Source organism: Pristiophorus japonicus, chromosome 30, assembly GCF_044704955.1.
Source record: "Pristiophorus japonicus isolate sPriJap1 chromosome 30, sPriJap1.hap1, whole genome shotgun sequence".
Taxonomy (NCBI): Eukaryota; Metazoa; Chordata; class Chondrichthyes; family Pristiophoridae; genus Pristiophorus; species Pristiophorus japonicus.
In genome coordinates, this window is record NC_092006.1 from 2,061,054 (window position 1) to 2,083,705 (window position 22,652).

General features: G+C 54.3%; 2 protein-coding genes across 2 annotated transcripts in view; one reads left to right on the forward strand and one right to left on the reverse strand.

The window, feature by feature from the left end:
• Window positions 1-22,016, forward strand: part of LOC139240082 (semaphorin-7A) — a 24,289-nt gene extending 2,273 nt beyond the window's left edge. The window contains exons 3-14 of the mRNA XM_070868457.1: window positions 3-38; window positions 2,881-2,979; window positions 6,201-6,312; window positions 7,376-7,471; window positions 8,694-8,833; window positions 10,078-10,256; window positions 10,814-10,925; window positions 13,982-14,171; window positions 15,987-16,102; window positions 17,989-18,161; window positions 20,768-20,823; window positions 21,682-22,016. Of these exons, the coding sequence (XP_070724558.1) occupies window positions 3-38; window positions 2,881-2,979; window positions 6,201-6,312; window positions 7,376-7,471; window positions 8,694-8,833; window positions 10,078-10,256; window positions 10,814-10,925; window positions 13,982-14,171; window positions 15,987-16,102; window positions 17,989-18,161; window positions 20,768-20,823; window positions 21,682-22,016 (1,644 nt within the window). The remainder of the gene's footprint in view (window positions 1-2; window positions 39-2,880; window positions 2,980-6,200; window positions 6,313-7,375; window positions 7,472-8,693; window positions 8,834-10,077; window positions 10,257-10,813; window positions 10,926-13,981; window positions 14,172-15,986; window positions 16,103-17,988; window positions 18,162-20,767; window positions 20,824-21,681) is intronic.
• Window positions 1-22,652, reverse strand: part of LOC139240081 (semaphorin-4A-like) — an 85,803-nt gene that overhangs the window by 52,271 nt on the left and 10,880 nt on the right. The window lies entirely within an intron of this gene.

Sequence of the window (22,652 nt, forward strand, 5' to 3'; positions counted from 1 at the left end):
CACGGGAAAGCTGCAAGAGCAAAGGGCCCCCAAGCCAGGTAAGGCCGAGCGAGCGATCGCATCTGCCGGCGACTGCTCGGGGTTGAAGAGTCAGATTCTGCGGTATCTGTGCCAAACAGGGTCAGTGTGTAGTACAGCCACGCCCGCCCACCGTATGTCAGTGAGGCACACCCCACCCTGAAGCACTGCTGTGGAGAATAGTGATCGACGGACTGAGCTTGATAGCTGGTTGGAGATTGTGACGCTGCTGTTGTGTGCGGTTGCAACAGATCAGTCGTGATTCGCTGTCTGCCTACACAGGAACAGGAGGAGGCCATTCAGCCCCTCCAGCCTGCTGCGCCATTTTGCTGAGACCACGGCTGATCTGTACCTCGGTTATTCTGTGCGATCCCGTGCACGCACTGATGTGAATCAGATGCCCTAACTGTGCATCGCTGCGAATTATCGACAGCACGGGAACAGGCCATTCGGCCCATCGGCTCCGTGCCGGGGTCTATGCCCCCTCCCACCCCTCTCCATCTCAACCCATCAGCAACATAACCACCATGCCACTGCACCCCCTCATGGTTAAGTCACTGCACCAGTAATCCCGAGGTCTGGACTAATAATCTGGAATTGAGAGTTCAAATCACGGCAGCTGGGGTATTTAAATTCAGTTAATTCAATAAATCTGGAATGAAAAAGCTAGGATCAGTGAACGGTGATCATGAAACTACCAGATTGTCGTAAAAACCCGTCGGGTTCACTGATGTCCTTCAGTGAGGGAAATCTGACGCCCTTACCCGGTCTGGCCGATATGTGTCTCCAGACCCACAGCATGTGGTCGACTCTTAACGGCCCTCTGGCCCAGCGAGACGCTCAGGTGTATCAAACCACTACAACAAAGTCAGCACTGTGGGAGCACCTTCACCACACGGACTGCAGCGGTTCAAGGCGGCGGCTCACCACCACCTTCTCAAGGGGCAATTAGGGAGGGGCAATAAATGCCGGCCTTGCCAGCGACCCCCACATCTCGTTAACCAATTTAAAAATATACATCTCCTTGTATTCCTTTCTCCCTTTTGTGGGGGATCAAGCATCAGTGGAATCTGCTTCAACTGTGCACAGTGCTCCGAGTGTGGTCTAACCCAGGTATATGGAGACCAGAACTGTGCGCAGTGCTCCGAGTGTGGTCTAACCCAGGTATATGGAGACCAGAACTGTGCACAGTGCTCCGAGTGTGGTCTAACCCAGGTATATGGAGACCAGAACTGTGCGCAGAGCTGCAAGTGTGGTCTGACTAAGGGTCGATATAAATTTAACATTACCTCCTTGCGTTTGTAATCTTATCCTCTAGAAATGAACCTTAGTACAATGTTTACACTTCTTTATTGTATGTTATCTTGGGTGTCATTCGTGGCTTGGTGGGCAGCACTCTCACCTCTGAGTCAGAAGGTCATGGGTTCAAGTTCTACTCCAGGCCGATATTCCCAGTGTTGTACTGAGGGAGCGCCGCACAGTCGGAGGGGCGGTACTGAGGGAGCCCCGCACTGTCGGAGGGGCGGTACTGAGGGAGCGCCGCACTGTCGGAGGGGCGGTACTGAGGGAGCGCCGCACTGTCAGAGGGTCAGTACTGAGGGAGCGCCGCACTGTCGGAGGGGCGGTACTGAGGGAGCCCCGCACTGTCGGAGGGTCAGTACTGAGGGAGCGCCGCACCGTCGGAGGGGCAGTACTGAAGGAGTGCCGCACAGTCGGAGGGGCAGTACTGAGGGAGTGCCGCACAGTCGGAGGGGCAGTACTGAGGGAGCCCCGCACTGTCGGAGGGGCGGTACTGAGGGAGCGCCGCACTGTCGGAGGGGCGGTGCTGAGGGAGCGCCGCACTGTCGGAGGGGCGGTACTGAGGGAGCCCCGCACAGTCGGAGGGGCGGTACTGAGGGAGCGCCGCAGAGTCGGAGGGGCGGTACTGAGGGAGCCCCGCACTGTCGGAGGGGCGGTACTGAGGGAGCGCCGCACAGTCGGAGGGGCGGTACTGAGGGAGCCCTGCACTGTCGGAGGGGCGGTACTGAGGGAGCCCTGCACTGTCGGAGGGGCGGTACTGAGGGAGCCCCGCACAATCGGAGGGGCGGTACTGAGGGAGCCCCGCACAGTCGGAGGAGCGGTACTGAGGGAGCCCCGCACAGTCGGAGGGGCAGTGCTGAGGGAGCCCCGCACTGTCGGAGAAGCGGTACTGAGGGAGCCCTGCACAGTCGGAGGGGCAGTACTGAGGGAGTGCCGCACTGTCGGAGGAGCGGTACTGAGGGAGCCCCGCACAGTCGGAGGGGCAGTACTGAGGGAGCCCCGCACAGTTGGAGGGGCAGTGCTGAGGGAGTGCCGCACTGTCGGAGGAGCGGTACTGAGGGAGCACCGCACTGTCGGAGGGGCAGTGCTGAGGGAGCCCCGCACAGTCGGAGGGGCAGTGCTGAGGGAGCCCCGCACAGTCGGAGGAGCGGTACTGAGGGAGCACCGCACTGTCGGAGGGGCAGTGCTGAGGGAGCCCCGCACAGTCGGAGGAGCGGTACTGAGGGAGCCCCGCACAGTCGGAGGGGCAGTACTGAGGGAGCGCCGCACTGTCGGAGGGGCAGTGCTGAGGGAGTGCCGCACTGTCGGAGGGGCAGTACTGAGGGAGCCCCGCACAGTCGGAGGGGCAGTACTGAGGGAGCGCCGCACTGTCGGAGGGGCAGTGCTGAGGGAGTGCCGCACTGTCGGAGGGGCGGTACTGAGGGAGCCTCTAACCAATTGATCACTAGGCAGCCTGTTCAAGTCCTAAGACACCCCGCGGGCACTGCCAGTGTGGACGGACTGGTTGTTATTAAGGCCGTCAGCCTTGACTGTAACACTGTGCTTTCCACTCCCCGTTCACAGGACGACTGTGAGAACGTGATCACGGTGATAGAGCGGGTGAACAGCAGCACGGTCATGGTCTGCGGGACCCACGCTGGAAGCCCCACCTGCTGGTTTCTGGTAAAAAAAAAAGCTTTTGTCAAACTTTGTCGCGTTAAAACGAACCGGTTCGATCAGTAGTGAGGCTCGGCCCCGGTTTACCGTGCAGAGTCACTGTCTGTCTGTGACTGCCCACAAAGCAAATCTACTGTTTCTGGGAACATTCCCGGATGAGGGACTGTGTCCCCGGAAGTCTGCGCGATTCTTGAATCTCGTCCCCGAATAGACTAGAGCCATAATCGCTGGAATATATACATTTCTTCGTCTTCTTAGACAGTCCCTCGAATCGAGGATGACTTGCAGGACTATTGTATGAGGAGGGATTGGGTCGACTGGGCCTGTATTCACCGGAGTTTAGAAGAATGAGAGGGGATCTCATTGAAAGGTATAAAATTCTGACGGGGTTGGACAGACTGGATGTGGGGAGGATGTTTCCCGGGGCTGGGAAGTCTAGAACAAGGGGTCACAGTCTCAGGATACGGGGCAGGGAATTTAGGACTGAGATGAGGAGAAATGTTTTCACTCCGAGGGTGGTGAACCTGTGGAATTCTCTACCACAGAAGGCTGTGGAGGCCAAGTCACTGAATATATTTAAGAGGGAGATAGATAGATTTCGAGACACAAAAGGCATCCAGGGGTATTGAGAGAAAGCAGGAATATGGTGTTGGGATAGAGGATCAGCTATGATCATATTGAATGGCGGTGCAGACTTGAAGGGCCGAATGGCCTACTACTGCACCTATTTTCTATGTTTCTATGCTTCCATGCCAAAAAGGGATGTGTTCAATGAGTTCACAGGTGTTTCAATGAAGGACCTAATATTCCGGGTCCCGAACTACATCCTGAAGGGTGGAAGGTGCCTGTGCTTGGATTTTTTTAACGTGGGTGTGGCCGTTGTACATCAGCCACCACAGGGGCTTGACAGAGCTAGGGCTTGGTCCACTGGCAAGGATTACCCAAGACAACTGGAGACCTGCTCTGCTGCACGGACCTAGTGCGCACACATATCGCAGTGTGGGCTGGGCCCGTGCTGCCCCTGGGCCCTCGCCTCTGCTGGGCCCCGAGCTCACGCCTCCCCTGGGCCACGATCACATCGCTCTGCAATCTCTCGCCGCTCCTGCTGTACCTGCCCACGCTCCCATCACCGACCTTTGCAGCCATCGCCCTCCTGCCCCAGGCTCGCTGCTCCCTGGAGTGCTATGTTCCTTTTTGCTGCCATCTTGCCTGCTCACTTAATATGTCTGTATACCTTCGCAGCTTCTATACCTCCTCCTCACAGCTTACTTTCCCACCTAGCTTTGTATCGTCAGCAAACTTGGATACATTACACTCGGCCCCTTCATGGCAATACATATCACATAGCGTTAGTCATAATCACAGTTTCAGGTCAGTGGACTGAAGTGTTAGGGGCTGAAATCCGGCGTCTTAGTGCCAACCGTTAGCGGCCCAGAACGGGCGCTAAGCCCCTCCCACCCGAGCGCCGCGTTGTCAGCGCCTTCCGCGAACTCCAGCGCCGGTTTAGTGTCGGCACTGTCCGTCTGAGCTAAGCTCGCGAGCCCCACCGACCCGGTGACGTCAGTGAATGTGCAATGCACCCTGTCAGCGCTATGATTGCAAGCCCCGCCCCACCCAGTGATGTCACCGAGTGTGCAGCGCCCCGTCAGCGCTACGATCGCAAGCCCCGCCCCACCCAGTGATGTCAGCGCTACGATCGCAAGCCCCGCCCACCCAGTGATGTCACCGAGTGTGCAACGCCCTGTCAGCGCTACGATCGCAAGCCCCGCCCCACCCAGTGATGTCAGCGCTACGATCACAAGCCCCGCCCACCTAGTGATGTCACCGAGTGTGCAACACCCTGTCAGCGCTACAATCGCAAGCCCCGCCCCACCCAGTGATGTCACCGAGTGTGCAACGCCCCGTCAGCGCTATGATCGCAAGCCCCACCCCACCCAGTGATGTCACCGAGTGTGCAGCGCCCCGTCAGCGCTACGATCGCAAGCCCCACCCCACCCAGTGATGTCACCGAGTGTGCAGCGCCCCGTCAGCGCTACGATCGCAAGCCCCGCCCCACCCAGTGATGTCAGTGCTACGATCACAAGCCCCGCCCACCCAGTGATGTCACCGAGTGTGCAACACCCTGTCAGCGCTACGATCGCAAGCCCCGCCCCACCCAGTGATGTCACCGAGTGTGCAACGCCCTGTCAGCGCTACGATTGCAAGCCCCGCCCCACCCAGTGATGTCAGCGCTACGATCACAAGCCCCGCCCACCTAGTGATGTCACCGAGTGTGCAACACCCTGTCAGCGCTACGATCGCAAGCCCCGCCCCACCCAGTGATGTCACCGAGTGTGCAACGCCCTGTCAGCGCTACGATCGCAAGCCCCGCCCACCCGGTGACCGTGAACTTGACTCCTTTGGCCTGCCGTAGCACACGCCGCCACTTCTGACGGGGGAAGCAGTCGGTACGTTGGTGATCCCGGGGCGGTGTCGTCTGGAGAGCAAGACGTGTGGTGACAGGTCATTTTTTTCCTATTTATTTGTGGAGGCAAATATTTGGGGAAGTGGGAGGTGTGGGCCACTGAAATATTTTTACCAAGAATTTTTTTTTCCTTCTTCAGGCGCTGGGATGCCGGCATCCAGTCGGCCAAATATTGACTAGGCCCCATGCCCTATCGCTCAGTTAGCGCCCGAAGAGGAGTGTGGATCGCTTCTCTTCGTGCTCCACTCTCCTCTTAGGGTCATACGACTGAATATCGCACTTTGAGGCGATAGTGCCTGGCGCTAAAGTTAGCAACCAGCCAGTGCAACAATCTCAATGCAGGAGGCACCAAATTTTGGCCCTTATTGTATTACAGGCAACTCTCGATTACCTGGGTCCCTCGGGGATTGGGCTATGCCGGGTAAACGATTTCTCCGTTAGAGCGTTTGACATTATAAAGTTAAAACCCGATGCCTTCTCGGCCAAAATTTTAAATCCCGTTACAATGGTTTCCCGTTGGATCCATGTGCGGATAATCGGGAGTTTGCCTGTATTTCTGAATACACTTCAAAAGTGTGCCGTCACATCTGCAGCAAGGCTATGCAGGTTTGATTTGCATTTGTAGTGTGTATGTGCTAAGAAATCTTGCCTGCCAATGCTGCACACTTTCCGCCCCGGTAACTGTGCTGCGCTCCCACCCTATGTGTCCGCGAATTCGGTTTGGGAATTGCGGCCATCCTTCTTTCACCTCCCTCTTTTTCAGCGGAATAACGGGACTCAGCTGGTGATGGACAAAGAGGGGCACGGGTTTGTGATAGACGGGAAAGAGATCTCGCCCCCATCACCGGCTCAACGTCCAGTCACCATCGCAGTAGGTCAGTATCTGAGCTCAAGAAGGTTTCAAGGCCTTTTTTGGCGGGTGTCGGTGCAGAGCAAGACAGAGCACTCAGCTCTCCCGTTCAATCTCGGGGCGGTGCTGAGTCAGCTGAGCTTAGCCAGGGTAGGGGTAGGTGCCCTGGCTCAGTGGGAATCATATTCACCTCTGGGTCAGAGGGTTGTGGATTCGAGTCCCAATCCAGAGACACGAACACAAATTCCAGACTGGCACTCCCAGTGCCAGTACTGAGGGAGCGCTGCACTGTCGGAGGGCCAGTACTGAGGGAGTGCCGCACTGTCGGAGGGGCAGTACTGAGGGAGCGCCACACTGTCGGAGGGGCAGTACTGACGGAGCGCCACACTGTCGGAGGGCCAGTACTGACGGAGCGCCACACTGTCGGAGGGCCAGTACTGAGGGAGCGCCACACTGTCGGAGGGCCAGTACTGAGGGAGCGCCACACTGTCGGAGGGCCAGTACTGAGGGAGCGCCACACTGTCGGAGGGCCAGTACTGAGGGAGCGCCACACTGTCGGAGGGGCGGTACTGAGGGAGGGCCACACTGTCAGAGGGGCAGTACTGAGGGAGGGCCGCACTGTCGGAGGGCCAGTAGTGAGGGAGCGCCGCACTGTCGGAGGGGCGTTGCGATTGTGCACAGTGGGATTGAATGGGAAGGGGTTTGGGTCCATTGGGATTGTGTACAGTAGGAGTGAATGGGAAGGGGTTTGTGTCCATTGGGATTGTGTACAGTGGGAGTGAATGGGAAGGGGTTTGTGTCCATTGGGATTGTGTACAGTGGGAGTGAATGGGAAGGGGTTTGTGTCCATTGGGATTGTGTACAGTGCTAGTGAATGGGAAGGGGTTTGGGTCCATTAGGATTGTGTACAGTGGGAGTGAATGGGAAGGGGTTTGGGTCCATTGGAATTGTGTACAGTGGGAGCAACTGCCCTGACCCCAGGCATGCCAACACAATCGGCTGCCTATTGACCATTACGAATGAATGGAATGACGGGGGGCAGTTGGACCAGAGAATTGTAATTCACTTCTCTCCTCTCTTGCCCGCAGAGGGAAACCTGTACTCAGCAATGACCAGCAGCGGCACCATTCAGCGCAGTTACTGGAAGGGGAAGCACCTGAGGACCGAGGACAAATGGTTCCAGAGTAAGTATCGCTCAGCAGACTCAGACAGTCACCGGTGACACACCGTAGTATTACAGTGAGTGACTGGGCCGCCTGCACTGACCTGCTGCCTTGTTCGCAACATTTTCCCAAAACAGAAGATTGAAAAATGGTTGTGAGGAGTACGATGTCAGCTGTGGCTCAGTGGGTAGCAATCTCGGCTCGGAGTCAGAATTCTGTGGGTTCAAGTCCCACTCCAGGGACTTGAGAACATGCGAGTGAGGACAAGGATGAAGCCATTCGGCCCCTCGAGCCTGCTCCGCCAGTCAATAAGATCACGGCTGATCTTCGACCTCAGCTCCACTTTCCTGCCCGATCCCCATCTCCCTCGATTCCCCTCGAGTCCAAAAATCTATCGATCTCAGCCTTGAATATACTCAACGACTGAGCCTCCACAGCCCTCTGGGGCAGAGAATTCCAAAGATTCACCCCCCTCTGAGTGTAGAAATTCCTCCTCATCTCAGTCCGAAATGGCCGAGCCCTTATCCCGAGACTGTGACCCCTGGTTCTAGACTCCCCAACCCGGGGGAAACATCCTCCCTGCATCTACCCTGTCAATCCCCCTCAGAATCTTATACGTTTCAATGAGATCGCCTCTCATTCTTCTAAACTCCAGAGTAGAGAACTAGGGGGCATATAATCTTAGAATAAGGGGCTGCCCATTTAAAACTGAGATGAGGAGGAATTTCTTCTCTCAGAGGGTTGTAAATCTGTGGAATTCGCTGCCTCAGAGAGCTGTGGAGGCTGGGTCATTGAGTAAGTTTAAGACAGAGATGGACAGTTTCTTAACCGCTAAGGGAATAAGGCGTTAAGAGAAGCGGGCAGGGAAGTGGAGCTGAGTTCATGATCGAATCAGCCATGATCGTATTGAATGGCGGAGCAGGCTCGAGGGGCCGTATGGCCTGCTCCTGCTCCTATTTCTTATGTAGAGGCCAAATCTACTCAATATGAGCGCAAAATCCAGGCTGACGCTCCCAGTGCTCGTACTGAGGGAGCGCTGCACTGTCGCAGATGCTGTCTTTCGGATGAGATGTTAAAACGTGGCCTTCTCTGCTCTTTCAGAACACTGTCTCGTTAACCTGTCTTTTCAAATGCAGCCCAATCTGGTGTGTGTTGCACTTCTCTTTGTCAATATGTAATTGCCCAACATCAATCACCAGCCTCAACTGTGGTTCCAATAAGGTTCTTGTATCGTCCGTGTTAGATCCAACGTTTGTGGGGTCAGCTTGGATTAAACTCAAAGACAGCAGTAAGGATGAGATTTACTTTTTCTTCAGCGAGACCGAGGACAGTGCAGGTTTGGATGGGAAGCCCTACAGGTCCCGCATTGGGCGTGTGTGCAAGGTAAGGCCAACCTTACTGTACTGAGTACTTAGCAATACTGAGGGAGTGCCGCAGTGTCAGAGGGGCGGGACTGAGGGAGCGCCGCAGTGTCGGAGGAGCGGGACTGAGGGAGCGCCGCACTGTCGGAGGGGCGGGACTGAGGGAGTGCCGCACTGTCGGAGGGGCGGGACTGAGGGAGCGCCGCACTGTCGGAGGGGCGGGACTGAGGGAGCGCCGCAGTGTCGGAGGGGCAGTACTGAGGGAGTGCCGCACTGTCGGAGGGGCAGTACTGAGGGAGTGCCGCACTGTCAGAGGGGCGGTACTGAGGGAGCGCCGCACTGTCGGAGGGGCAGTACTGAGGGAGCGCCGCACTGTCGGAGGGGCGGTACTGAGGGAGCGCCGCAGTGTCAGAGGGGCAGTACTGAGGGAGCGCCGCACTGTCGGAGGGGCGGGACTGCGGGAGCGCCGCACTGTCGGAGGGGCGGGACTGAGGGAGCGCCGCACTGTCGGAGGGGCGGGACTGAGGGAGCGCCGCACTGTCGGAGGGGCCGTATGAGGGAGCGCCGCACTGTCAGAGGGGCCGTACTGAGGGAGCGCCGCACTGTCGGAGGGGCGGGACTGAGGGAGCGCCGCAGTGTCGGAGGGGCAGTACTGAGGGAGTGCCGCACTGTCAGAGGGGCGGTACTGAGGGAGCGCCGCACTGTCGGAGGGGCGGGACTGAGGGAGCGCCGCACTGCGCTGTCGGAGGGGCCGTACTGAGGGAGCCCCACATTGTCGGAGGAGCAGTACTGAGGGAGTGCTACACTGTCGGAGGTGCCATCTTTTGGATGAGACTTTAAACCGAGGTCCCAAAGATCCCACGGCCACTATTTGGAAGAAGAGCAGGGGGAGTTCTCCCCGGTGTCCTGGGGCCAATATTTATCCCTCAACCATCATCACTAAAACAGATGATCTGGGTCATTATCACATTGCTGTGTGTGGGAGCTTGCTGTGCACAAATTGGCTGCCGCGTTTCCCACATTACAACAGTGACTACACGCCACAAAAAGTACTTCATTGGCTGTAAAGCACTTTGGGAGATACTGAGATTGTGAAAGGCGCTATCGAAATGCAAATCTTTCCTCTTTATGTGTAGCAGAAGAGATGACCACTCTGGGCCTTGAAAGACAATTCCTTTCGAAGGTTCCGTCCCACCCATCTCCTGAACCGATTGGCCACAACTGGAAAGCAGCGAACCCTATTTACTTTCTGTTGCGTTTTCCCAGGTTGATGAGGGAGCATCAAAGACTGCCCAAGAGTCATGGACAACCTTCCTGAAGGCTCGATTAATCTGCGGCTTCCCAACTGAATTGAGACTTTTCAACAAGATCGAAGATGCCTTTGTCCTCCTGGTAGAAGATGACCCGAGGGGCAGTATCGTGTACGGGATCTTCTCCAGCTTGTGGTGAGCGCAACCCTCTGGGGGAAGGCAGGAGTTTGTCGGGTTTCGGGATGGTAGACCCCAGTCCATGTTTTGTGATTAACCATCCATTCCGCTCGCCTTGGTCAAGTCCAGTCCATCCTTGTGACCCATGCTGTCTCCCATCTTTCTCTTTATTCATTCACGGGATGTGGCAAGGCTGGCATTTATTGCCCCTCGAGAAGGTGGTGGTGAGCCGCCTTCTTGAACCGCTGCAGTCCGTGTGGTGAAGGTGCTCCCACAGTGCTGTTAGGGAGGGAGTTCCAGGATTGTGACCCAGCGACGATGAAGGAACGGCCGATATATTTCCCAGTCGGGATGGTGTGTGACTGGGAGGGGAACGTGGAGGTGGTGATGTTCCCATGCGCCTGCTGCCCTTGTCGTTCTAGGTGGTAGAGGTGGCGGGTTTTGGAGGTGCTGCCGAAAGATACCAGTGCAGCTGCAAAATAAGCCGTTGTGTGCACAGTGAGATCGCACAAACACCAATGGTGCAAATGGACATTTAGCCAACTTAGCTGACTAGCTGATACTCTTTCCTGCAGGAACTCCACTGCAATCTGTGCCTATTCACAAGTGGACATCGACCGGGCATTTAAAACCTCCAGACTGAAGGGTTACACCGGCAACCTGGCGGGGAACCAGAGACCAGGAACGGTAAGGCAGTGTTTTGTCTCGAGTTTGTCCCCGCTCTCCCCGGGGCTCAGCTGGGGAATTGACAACTGAGCTGGACTGATCTCGGGTTCAACCTCCAGTCTGTGCTGGGCAAGGGGATCGTTGCTGGGGTGGTGGTCGGTATCTCCGGGGGTGGGGGCGGTGAACATCGGAATAGGAGGAGGCCCATTCAGCCCCTCGAGGCTGTTACACAGGAACAGGAGGAGGCCCATTCAGCCCCTCGAGCCTGTTACACAGCAACAGGAGGAGGCCCATTCAGCCCCTCGAGGCTGTTACACAGGAACAGGAGGAGGCCCATTCAGCCCCTCGAGCCTGTTACACAGGAACAGGAGGAGGCCCATTCAGCCCCTCGAGCCTGTTACACAGGAACAGGAGGAGGCCCATTCAGCCCCTCGAGGCTGTTACACAGGAACAGGAGGTGGCCCATTCAGCCCCTCGAGCCTGTTACACAGGAACAGGAGGAGGCCCATTCAGCCCCTCGAGCCTGTTACACAGGAACAGGAGGAGGCCCATTCAGCCCCTCGAAACTGTTACACAGGAACAGGAGGAGGCTATTCAGCCCCTCGAGCCTGGTACACAGGAACAGGAGGCCCATTCAGCCCCTTGAGCCTGTTCCGCCATTCAATGAGATCACAGGGGTAGTCAATACTGAGGAGGACTGCAACAAATGACAGGACATTAATAAATTTGCAGAATGGGCATATAATTGGCAAATTAAGTTCAACACAGATATATGTGAGGTGTTATACTTTGGGAGGAAGAATAGGGAGGTCACTAATTACTGGGAGGGTGTGAGTCTATGTGGGGTAGCGGAACAAAGGGATCTCGGATACAAATACACAAATCACTAAAAGTTGCGACACTGGTTAGCAAGGCCGTAAAAAAGCAAACCAGGAACTAGGGTTTATTTCTAGAGGGATAGGATTGAAAAGTAGGGAAGTTATGCTGAACCTGTATTGAACCTTGGTTGGACCACACTTGGAGCACTGCATACAGTTCTAGTCGCCATATTATAAAAAGGATATAGAGGCACTGGAGAGGGTGCAGAGAAGATTTATTTACGAGGATGATACCAGAAATGCGAGGGTATATATATCAGGAAAGGATGAACAGGCTGGGTCTCTTTTCTTGAAAAGAGGAGGCTGAGAGGTGACCTAATATAGAGGTTTTAAAATGATGAAAGGTTTTGATAGAGTGGATACAGAGAGAATGTTTCCACTTGTGGGGAAGAGCATAACTAGAGGCCATCAATATAAGATAGTCACCCAGAAATCCAATGGGGAATTCAGGAAAAACTTCTTTACCCAGAGAGTGGTGAGAATGTGGAACTCGCTGCCACAGGGAGGGGTTGAGGCGAATAGTATCGATGCGTTTAAGGGGAGGCTGAATAAACACATGAGGGAGAAGGGAATAGAGAGTTATGCTGATAGAGTTAGATGGGGAAAGACGGGAGGAGGCTCGAGTGGAGCATAAACGCCGGCATGGACTGGTTGGGCCGAACGGCCGGTTTCTGTGCCGTATATCCAATGGCTGATCTGCGACCTAGCTCCATATACCTGCCTTTGCCCCATATGCCTTAATGCCTTTAGTTAACAGAAAGCTATCAATCTCAGATTTAAAATTGATTGACCCAGCATCGATTGCCGTTTGCGGGAGAGCGTTCCAAACCTCTACCGCCCGGTGTGTGTAGAAATGTTTCCTAACTTCACTTCTGAAAGGTCTGGCTCTAATGTTTACACTCTGCCCCCTGGTCCGAGACTCCCCAACCAGCGGGAATAGTCTCTCTATCTGTACCCCTTAATATCCTGAAAACCTCAATCAAATCACTCCGTAACCGTCTAAATTCCAGGGAATACAACCCAAGTTTGTGCAATTTCCCCTTGTAATTTAATCCTGGGGGAGGGAGAGAGGGAACCAGTTGGGGTTCCTGCTTCTCATGAGTAACCAGTGGTCCTTGCTGGAAATGAGGGGTTGGTATGTTAGCCTAGTGGTTTATGGTAGTGCACTAATCAACCCAAAGGCCATCGCTTCCATAGAAACATAGAAAATAGGTGCAGTAGGCCATTCGGCCCTTCGAGCCTGCACCACCATTCAATATGATCATGGCTGATCATTCCCTCCATACCCCTTGATCCCTTTAGCCGCAAGGGCCATATCGAACTCCCTTTTGAATATATCCAACGAATTGGCCTCAACAACTTTCTGCGGTAGAGAATTCCACAGGTTCACAATTCTCTGAGTGAAGAAGTTTCTCCTCATCTCGGTCCTAAATGGCTTACCCCTGATCCTTAGACTGTGACCCCTGGTTCTGGAACTCCCCAGCAACGGGAACATTCTTCCTGCATCTAACCTGTCCAATCCCATCAGAATTTTATATGCTTCTATGAGATCCCCTTTCATCCTTCTAAATTCCAGTGAGTATAAGCTCTAGTCAATCCAGTCTTTCTTCATATGTCAGTCCTGCCATCCCGGGAATCAGTCTGGTGAACCTTCGCTGCACTCCCTCAATAGCAAGAACGTCCTTCCTCAGATTAGGAGACCAAAACTGAACACAATATTCCAGGTGAGGCCTCACCAAGGCCCTGTACAACTGCAGTAAGACCTCCCTGCTCCTATACTCAAATCCCCTCGCTATGAAGGCCAACATACCATTTGCCATCTTCAGCGCCTGCTGTACCTGCATGCCAACTTTCAATGACTGATGTACCATGACACCCAGGTCTCGTTGCACCTCCCCTTTTCCTAATCTGTTACCATTCAGATAATAATCTGCCTTCTTGTTTTTGCCACCAAAGTGGATAACCTCACATTTATCCACATTATACTGCATCTGCCCATTGGCACAATCTCACTATGGCAAGTAGTAACAGTTCAGATCAATAGTAGAGACCCATTCAAGGGGTATTTTCACCCACACGGGCCACCTATGTAAATAATTGATCCCCGGGAGTTGTGATCGAAATCGGAAAACGGGGAACAGGGATGCTCACGGCCTCGTACGTGTCATAAATGCTACTGATTGTCTTCCATTCCCACAGTGTACTACCGGCAACGTGCCGAAAAATGTGCTGTCGGCAATCAGGAACCACCCAGAGATTGAGGACCCCATCTACCCCATCAAGAGGCACCCTCTCTATGTCATGAAACACAGTAGCTACACAAGGATCACTGCCGACAGAGTCAAGGGTGCCAGCCAGAACTTCTACCAGGTCTTGTTCCTGGGCACAGGTTCGTTACGTGCTCTGTGGGTGGGGTATGTAACAGGGAGGTGGGGTATCGGCTCTATGGATGGGGTTTGTAACAGGGAGGTGGGGTATTGGCTCTGTGGGTGGGGTTTGTAACAGGGAGGTGGGGTATTGGCTCTGTGGGTGGGGTTTGTAACAGGGAGGTGGGGTATTGGCTCTGGGTGGGGTATGTAACAGGGAGGTGGGGTATCGGCTCTATGGGTGGGGTATGTAACAGGGAGGTGGGGTATTGGCTCTGGGTGAGATATGTAACAGGGAGGTGGGGTATTGGCTCTGAGTGGGGTATGTAACAGGGAGGTGGGGTATTGGCTCTGTGGGTGGGGTTTGTAACAGGGAGGTGGGGTATTGGCTCTGGGTGGGGTATGTAACAGGGAGGTGGGGTATTGGCTCTGGGTGGGGTATGTAACAGGGAGGTGGGGTATTGGCTCTGGATGGGGTATGTAACAGGGAGGTGGGGTATTGGCTCTATGGGTGAGATATGTAACAGGGAGGTGGGGTATTGGCTCTGGGTGAGGTATGTAACAGGGAGGTGGGGTATTGGCTCTGAGTGGGGTATGTAACAGGGAGGTGGGGTATTAGCTCTGTGGGTGAGATATGTAACAGGGAGGTGGGGTATTGGCTCTGAGTGGGGTAAGTAACAGGGAGGTAGGGTATTGGCTCTGTGTGTGGGGTATGTAACAGGGAGGTGGGGTATCGGCTCTGGGTGTGGGGTATGTAACAGGGAGGTGGGGTATTGGTTCTGTGGGTGGGGTATGTAACAGGGAGATGGGGTATCGGCTCTGGGTGGGGTATGTAATAGGGAGGTGGGGTATTGGCTCTGGGTGGGGTATGTAACAGGGAGGTGGGGTATTGGCTCTGAGTGGGGTATGTAACAGGGAGGTGGGGTATTGGCTCTGTGGGTGGGGTTTGTAACAGGGAGGTGGGGTATTGGCTCTGGGTGGGGTATGTAACAGGGAGGTGGAGTATTGGCTCTGGGTGGGGTATGTAACAGGGAGATGGGGTATTGGCTCTATGGGTGAGATATGTAACAGGGAGGTGGGGTATTAGCTCTGTGGGTGAGATATGTAACAGGGAGGTGGGGTATTGGCTCTGAGTGGGGTAAGTAACAGGGAGGTAGGGTATTGGCTCTGTGTGTGGGGTATGTAACAGGGAGGTGGGGTATCGGCTCTGGGTGTGGGGTATGTAACAGGGAGGTGGGGTATTGGTTCTGTGGGTGGGGTATGTAACAGGGAGATGGGGTATCGGCTCTGGGTGGGGTATGTAATAGGGAGGTGGGGTATTGGCTCTGGGTGGGGTATGTAACAGGGAGGTGGGGTATTGGCTCGGTGGGTGGGGTATGTAAAAGGGAGGTGGGGTATCGGCTCTGGGTGGGGTATGTAACAGGGAGGTGGGGTATTGGTTCTGTGGGTGGGGTATGTAACAAGGAGGTGGGGTATTGGTTCTGTGGGTGGGGTATGTAACAAGGAGGTGGGGTATCGGCTCTGTGGGTGAGATATGTAACCGGGAGGTGGGGTATTGGCTCTGGGTGTAGGGTATGTAACAGGGAGGTGGGGTATCGGCTCTGGGTGTGGGGTATGTAACAGGGAGGTGGGGTATCGGCTCTAGGTGTGGGGTATGTAACAGGGAGGTGGGGTATCGGCTCTAGGTGTGGGGTATGTAACAGGGAGGTGGGGTATTGGCTCTGGGTGAGATATGTAACCGGGAGGTCGGGTATTGGCTCTGGGTGGGGTATGTAACCGGGAGGTGGGCTATATGTTTTGCGGGTGTGTATGTTCTCAAGTGTTACTTCTTCTTGAAGGAAATGGGAAGATCCATAAAGTTCTGCACAGTAATGGCAAATCCTTCATCATTGCCGAGCTCAGCCCCTTTAAGGCCGAAGCTCCCATCTCGGTCATGACTCTGGACTCAAGCAAGGTAATATTCGGATAAGGGCGTCGCGGCCCCGGGGCTTCGGTGGGCGAGGTGGGACTGAGCCCCACACACGGGCCCGAGTTAGGGGGTGTTGAGTTAAGCCTCCTCGGCCGGGGAGGCCACAGGGGGAAGCTGCAACTGGCCTCGGGGTATCTGGGCTGGGGAAAGGACTCCTGCTGTTGGTTGCTATCCAGCGACTCCTTCAGGACAGTGAATGAGTGCATGGCAGGATCAGAAGAATTAGGAGCAGGAGTCGGCCATTCGGCCCCTCGAGCCTGCTCCGCCATTCAATGAGATCATGGCTGATCTTCTACCTCAACTCCACTTTCCCGCCCGATCCCCATATCCCTCGATTCCCTTAATAACCAACAATCTATCGATCTCAGCCTTGAATACACTCAACGACTAAGCCTCCACAGCCCTCTGGGGCAGAGAATTCCAAAGATTTACCACCCTCTGAGTGAAGAAATTCCTCCTCATCTCAGTCCTCAATGGCCGACCCCTTATCCTGAGACTGTGTGACCCCTGGTTCTAGACTCCCCAGCCCGGGGGAAACACCCTCCCTGCATCTACCCTGTCAATCCCTGTAAGAATGTTGTATGTTTCAATGAGATCACCTCTCATTCTTCTAAACTCCAGAGAATATCGGCCCAGTCTGCTCAATCTCTCCTCATAGGACAATCCCCCCCATCCCAGGAATCAGTCTGGTGAACCTTTGTTGCACTCCCTTTGTGGCAAGTATATCCTTCCTTAGGTAAGGAGACTCAAACTGTGCACAATACTCCAGGTGTGGTCTCACCAGGGCCCGATATAATCGCAGTAAGGCGTCTTTACTCTTATACTCAAATCTTCTTGTAATAAAGGCCAACAGGCCATTTGCTTTCTTAATTGCTTGCTGTACCTGCATGTTAACTTTCAGTGGTTCGTGTACAAGGACACCCAGGTCCCTCTGAACACCGACATTTCACAATCTCTCACCGTTTAAGATGTGATTGATCTCGAGGCTCAGCAGTGATGCCTCTCATGGCCAAACACCCTGCTGCCTCGCAGTCTAAATTCACTTGGGTGACCTACTGTAGGGGAGTCGCTGGAGTATATGGCCAGTGCAAGGAGGGATAGGGATAGGGAAATTGGAAAACAATCTCTTGTATTATTAAAATCAACATGTGTGTGTGTGTGTGTACCGCGCACACACTCCCTGTTGTCACAATTTGGGTCCTTTTCCGTCGACATTTAACACTGAAGTTCCCACCCTCCTGAGATTTCTGCTCTCCTCTAATCCTGGCCTCCTGCCCATCCCCCGATTTCCATCGCTCCACCATCGGTGGCCGTGCCTTTAGCTGCCTGGGCCCCAAGCTCCGGAACTCCCTCCCTAAACCTCTCCACCTCTTTCTCCTCCTTTAAGACGCTCCTTAAAACCGACCTCGCTCTTGGTCACCTGTCCGTAATATCTCCCCGTGTGGCTCGGTGTCAAATTATGTTTGATAACGCGCCTTGGGACGTGTTACTACGTTAAAGAGACTGTATAAAAGCGAGTTATGATGTATCCGGTTAGAATGGAAAATTTGCATGTAAACAGTCGATGGTAACAATGTAGTTGCAGGATCTGAACACTAGAGGCACTATAGAGAGAGCTTTTGAAGTCTCTCTGCTGGGCAGGCCCTCCTTCCTGTACTTCACCCTCCTAGTTTGTCATGGATGAGCCTAAATAGAGCATGTCGGAAAGCTAGTTAGCCACCGGGGTATTGGAGCTTAACCCTATCCTGCCCTCACCTGGGACATTTCACGGTGTTAAAGGCGCTATATAAACGCAGGTTGTTGTTGCTGGTGCTGGCGACCTGGTACGCGGGACGCCAAGTGCTGACTCTGGACGGACCGATTCATTTCAGGGCCACCTGTTTGTGGGAACCTCGCGGGAGACCGTCCGACTACCACTGGCAGACTGCGAGGCCTACGGGAGCAGCTGTAAGCAGTGTGTTGCTGCCCGAGACCCCTACTGCGGATGGGACAGGGCCAGTGGGAAGTGCGTGGCCATCCCCTGGGACCTGAATGTCAGCAACAGGTAGGCCTCAATCAGCAGGCCCCGTTTGCAACGCGTTTTTGGCCAACCTCACCCGACTGCTTCCACTGCCCCCCTCGCCGTCTCACGTTCAGCTGTCTCGGTTACTGTCTCGGTTATTTTTTCTATTGCTCCAACTGTTGAACATCCCTCATTATAATCGCTTAACCATCGCTGGCCTTAAGCTCCGGAATTCCCTCCCGAAACCTCTCGACCTCTCTCTCCTCCTTAAAACCACCTCTTTAAACAAGCCTTTGGCCACGTGCCTTTCTTCTTTTGTGGTTCGGTGTCAAATTTATCTGTTTGTCTGTAGCACTGCTGTGAAGCGCCTTGGGACGTTTTATTATGTTAAAGGCACTATATAAATAAGTTTTTATTATTATCGAAAAGAACCATCTTTCGTCCTGTTGCCTCATGATTGGACAAATCCCAGATCACAAATCTTTTAGCACTGGCAGTTAGAGAGCTATGTGCAGATTAACGGCATCAAGAACTTCACCTTTACTTCTGTCCGCAAAGCTCCATGAAGCCAACAAGAAGTCCATGGAGGTTAACGCTCGGACACTCCGGTTATACCGGCCCTGGGAGTGTTTGATGGGACAGTGTAGAGGGAGCTTTACACTCTGTATCTAAGCCCGTGCTGTACCTGCCCTGGGAGTGTTTGATGGGACAGTGTAGAGGGAGCTTTACTCTGTATCTAACCCCCTGTACCTGCCCTGGGAGTGTTTGATGGGACAGTGTAGAGGGAGCTTTACTCTGTATCTAACCCCCTGTACCTGCCCTGGGAGTGTTTGATGGGACAGTATAGAGGGAGCTTTACACTCTGTATCTAAGCCCGTGCTGTACCTGCCCTGGGAGTGTTTGATGGGACAGTGTAGAGGGAGCTTTACTCTGTATCTAACCCCCTGTACCTGCCCTGGGAGTGTTTGATGGGACAGTGTAGAGGGAGCTTTACTCTGTATCTAACCCCGTGCTGTACCTGCCCTGGGAGTGTTTGATGGGACAGTGTAGAGGGAGCTTTACTCTGTATCTAACCCCATGCTGTACCTGCCCTGGGAGTGTTTGATGGGACAGTGTAGAGGGAGCTTTACTCTGTATCTAACCCCATGCTGTACCTGCCCTGGGAGTGTTTGATGGGACGGTGTAAAATATAAGAAATAGGAGCAGGAGTCGGCCATACGGCCCCTCGAGCCTGCTCCGCCATTTAATACGATCATGGCTGATCTAATCATGGACTCAGCTCCACTTCCCCGCCCGCTCCCCATAACCCATTATCGGTTAAGAAACTGTCTATTTCTGTCTTAAATTTATTCAATGACCCAGCTTCCACAGCTCTCTGAGGCAGCGAATTCCACAGATTTACAACCCTCAGAGAAGAAATTCCTCCTGACCTCAGTTTTAAATGGGCGGCCCCTTATTCTAAGATCATGCTCTCGAGTTCTAGTCTCCCCCATCAGTGGAAACATCCTCTCTGCATCCACCTTGTCAAGCCCCCTTATAATCTTATACGCTTCGATAAGATCACCTCTCATTCTTCTGAATTCCAATGAGTAGAGGCCCAACCTACTCAACCTTTCCTCATAAGTCAACCCCCTCATCCCCGAAATCAACCTTCTCTGAATTGCCTTCAAAGCAATTATATCCTTTCGTAAATATGGAAACCAAAACTGCACGCAGTATTCCAGGTGTGGCCTCACCAATACCCTGTATAACTGTAGCAAGACTTCCCTGCTTTTATACTCCATCCCCTTTGCAATAAAGGCCAAGATTCCATTGGCCTTCCTGATCACTTGCTGTACCTGCATAATGTCCTTTTGTGTTTCATGCACAAGTACCCCCAGGTCCCGCTGTACTGCAGCACTTTACTCTGTATCTAACCCCGTGTTATCCCTGCCCTGGGAGTTATTCGGGGTGGGGGAGAGGGGAGCACACCTCAATGAGTACAGAACTTAACCCCACCTGAAAAAAACAAGACAAACTTCAATAATATGCCAAATGTTCTGATTTAATTTGTTATCAGCGATGGCTGGTTACTCAATGTGCTGTGAAGATATCATCATCAGAGGCAGTCCCTCTGAATCGAAGAAGACTTGCTTCCACTCTAACAATGAGTCCTTAGGTGGCTGAACAGTCCAATACGAGAGCCACAGTCCCTGTCACAGGTGGGACAGACAGTGGTTGAGGGAAGGGGAGGGTGGGACTGGTTTGCCGCACGCTCCTTCCGCTGCCTGCGCTTGGTTTCTGCATGCTCTCGGCGACGAGACTCCAATGGCTCAGCGCCCTCCCGGATGCACTTCCTCCACTTAGGGCGGACTGGTCTTTGGCCAGGGACTCCCAGGTGTCGGTGGGGATGTTGCACTTTATCAGGGAGGCTTCGAGGGTGTCCTTGTAATGTTTCCTCTGCCCATTTTGGCTCGTTTGCCGTGAAGGAGTTCCGAGTAGAGCGCTTACTTTGGGAGTCTCGTGTCTGGGGCATGCGGACAATGTGGCCCGCCCAGCGGAGCTGATCGAGTGTGGTCAGTGCTTCGATGCTGGGGATGTTGGTCTGGTTGTATTGCAGGACTGAACAGGCTACAGGTCATTCACTGTGTGTTTTGTTCCCATTGCAGTACGATCGTCCAGAACGTTGAGCAGCTCAATGTCTCCATCTGTGACGGCTCCTCAGGTAACACCCGCCTCAGCTTTCGACCCTGGCCCAGGAAACACGGCTTACATCAGCCCCGTGCCAACCGCTGGTGGTCTTTCCTTTTCCCAACTCGCTGTCTCTCCTGTTGGTGCCGACATTGGCTGCCATACAGTGCCACCCTCACCCGCCTGGCCATTTCTCAGGTGTGGGCGTTGGCGATGAGTGTCCACGGGCTATTCAGCTGTGAGGGGCATTACAACCAAGCACCAGCTGTCTTTACAGACCTGCCCTTTCCAGTCAGACAGCGATCTGCAGAGGGGCCCCGGCTGATTTATGTCATTCCCTAACCCATGGGGTCACAGGGCTCATTGCACAGAATCATAGCTTTACTCTGTATCTAACCCCGTGCTGTACCTGCCCTGGGAGTGTTTGATGGGACAGTGTAGAGGGAGCTTTACTCTGTATCTAACCCCGTGCTGTACCTGCCCTGGGAGTGTTTGATGGGACAGTGTAGAGGGAGCTTTACTCTGTATCTAACCCCGTGCTGTACCTGCCCTGGGAGTGTTTGATGGGACAGTGTAGAGGGAGCTTTACTCTGTATCTAACCCCGTGCTGTACCTGCCCTGGGAGTGTTTGATGGGACAGTGTAGAGGGAACTTTACTCTGTATCTAACCCTGTGCTGTACCTGCCCTGGGAGTGTTTGATGGGGTTAGTGGGTGCAACAATTCTCCTCCCAATAAAGGTGGAATATTCTCGTTCGCATATGCAGGAATGTTTGCCGTGCCTGGGTACTGATAGACGAACTGGTGGTTGGCGGTGAGGCCGGGGATAGGGAGCCCACTGGAATGTGTCGGAAAGAAGTTCAGTAACTTTCTCTGCTTTTCCCCCGGCCTCAGATGTCGTGGTGTTCAGCGAACGGCCCAAGGAGTTGAGCATTAACTCTGGCGCCTACCTGTACCTGCCGTGCCCAGTGAGGTCCTACCACGCCGTGTACACCTGGAGCTACAACCAGAAGGACCAGTTCGCCTGCACCATCAAGGATGGCTCGTGTCCGCTGATATTCAATGGGGAGGTCCCCATGAGCGAGGGGCTCTTCAAGTGCACCGCCAGCGAAGATGGACTGAAGGAGGAACTGGCCGTCTACAAGGTCACGTTGAACGAGGGGAGTGCGCCAATGCTGGAGCGCACGGCCCTCCTCCTCAGTCTGGCCGCCGTTTGCGCCCTGATGTAAAGTGGTGGGGGGGGGGGGGGGGGGGGGGGGGGAGGGGGCTGAGGCACGCATGGAGTAAGCCAATTTTGTACTGAATGTAAACTCTCGATAGGCCGGAGAACAGAAGCTGGCACCGTGTCCCAAATGCAATATATTCACGACCAAGTCGATCACAGTCGCTCCGACCCCACCCGCCTGCGCCCCTCTCTCGTCCCACCCCGACACCCGTCTACGCTCCCTCCGCACCGATTGGTTACGGCTCCGCGGAGTACGGGCCGCCAGTCGCTCCCGCGCAGTGAAGGATTACTGGGCCACAGGGTCGGTTCGGTCACGGTGTAGCCCGCCTCAGTTTGTCAGTCCGTTGCCGATCCTTCAGTGCTGGGGAAGGGGCCGGTGCCGTGGCGGAATTACTCCGCATGGAGTTAGGGGCATGCTCCGTCCATCGGGCGGCTCCACAGCGCAACAATGCCTCTCACTCGGCACTAAATGGGTCCTTTCACTCAGATACCGCCGGATGTGAAAACACACTGGGCTCATCTACAATTGGGAACATAGGCATACTGGTGCAGAGTGCAGAGAGAGCTTTACTCTGTATCTAACCCCCTGTACCTGCCCTGGGAGTGTTTGATGGGACAGTGTAGAGGGAGCTTTACTCTG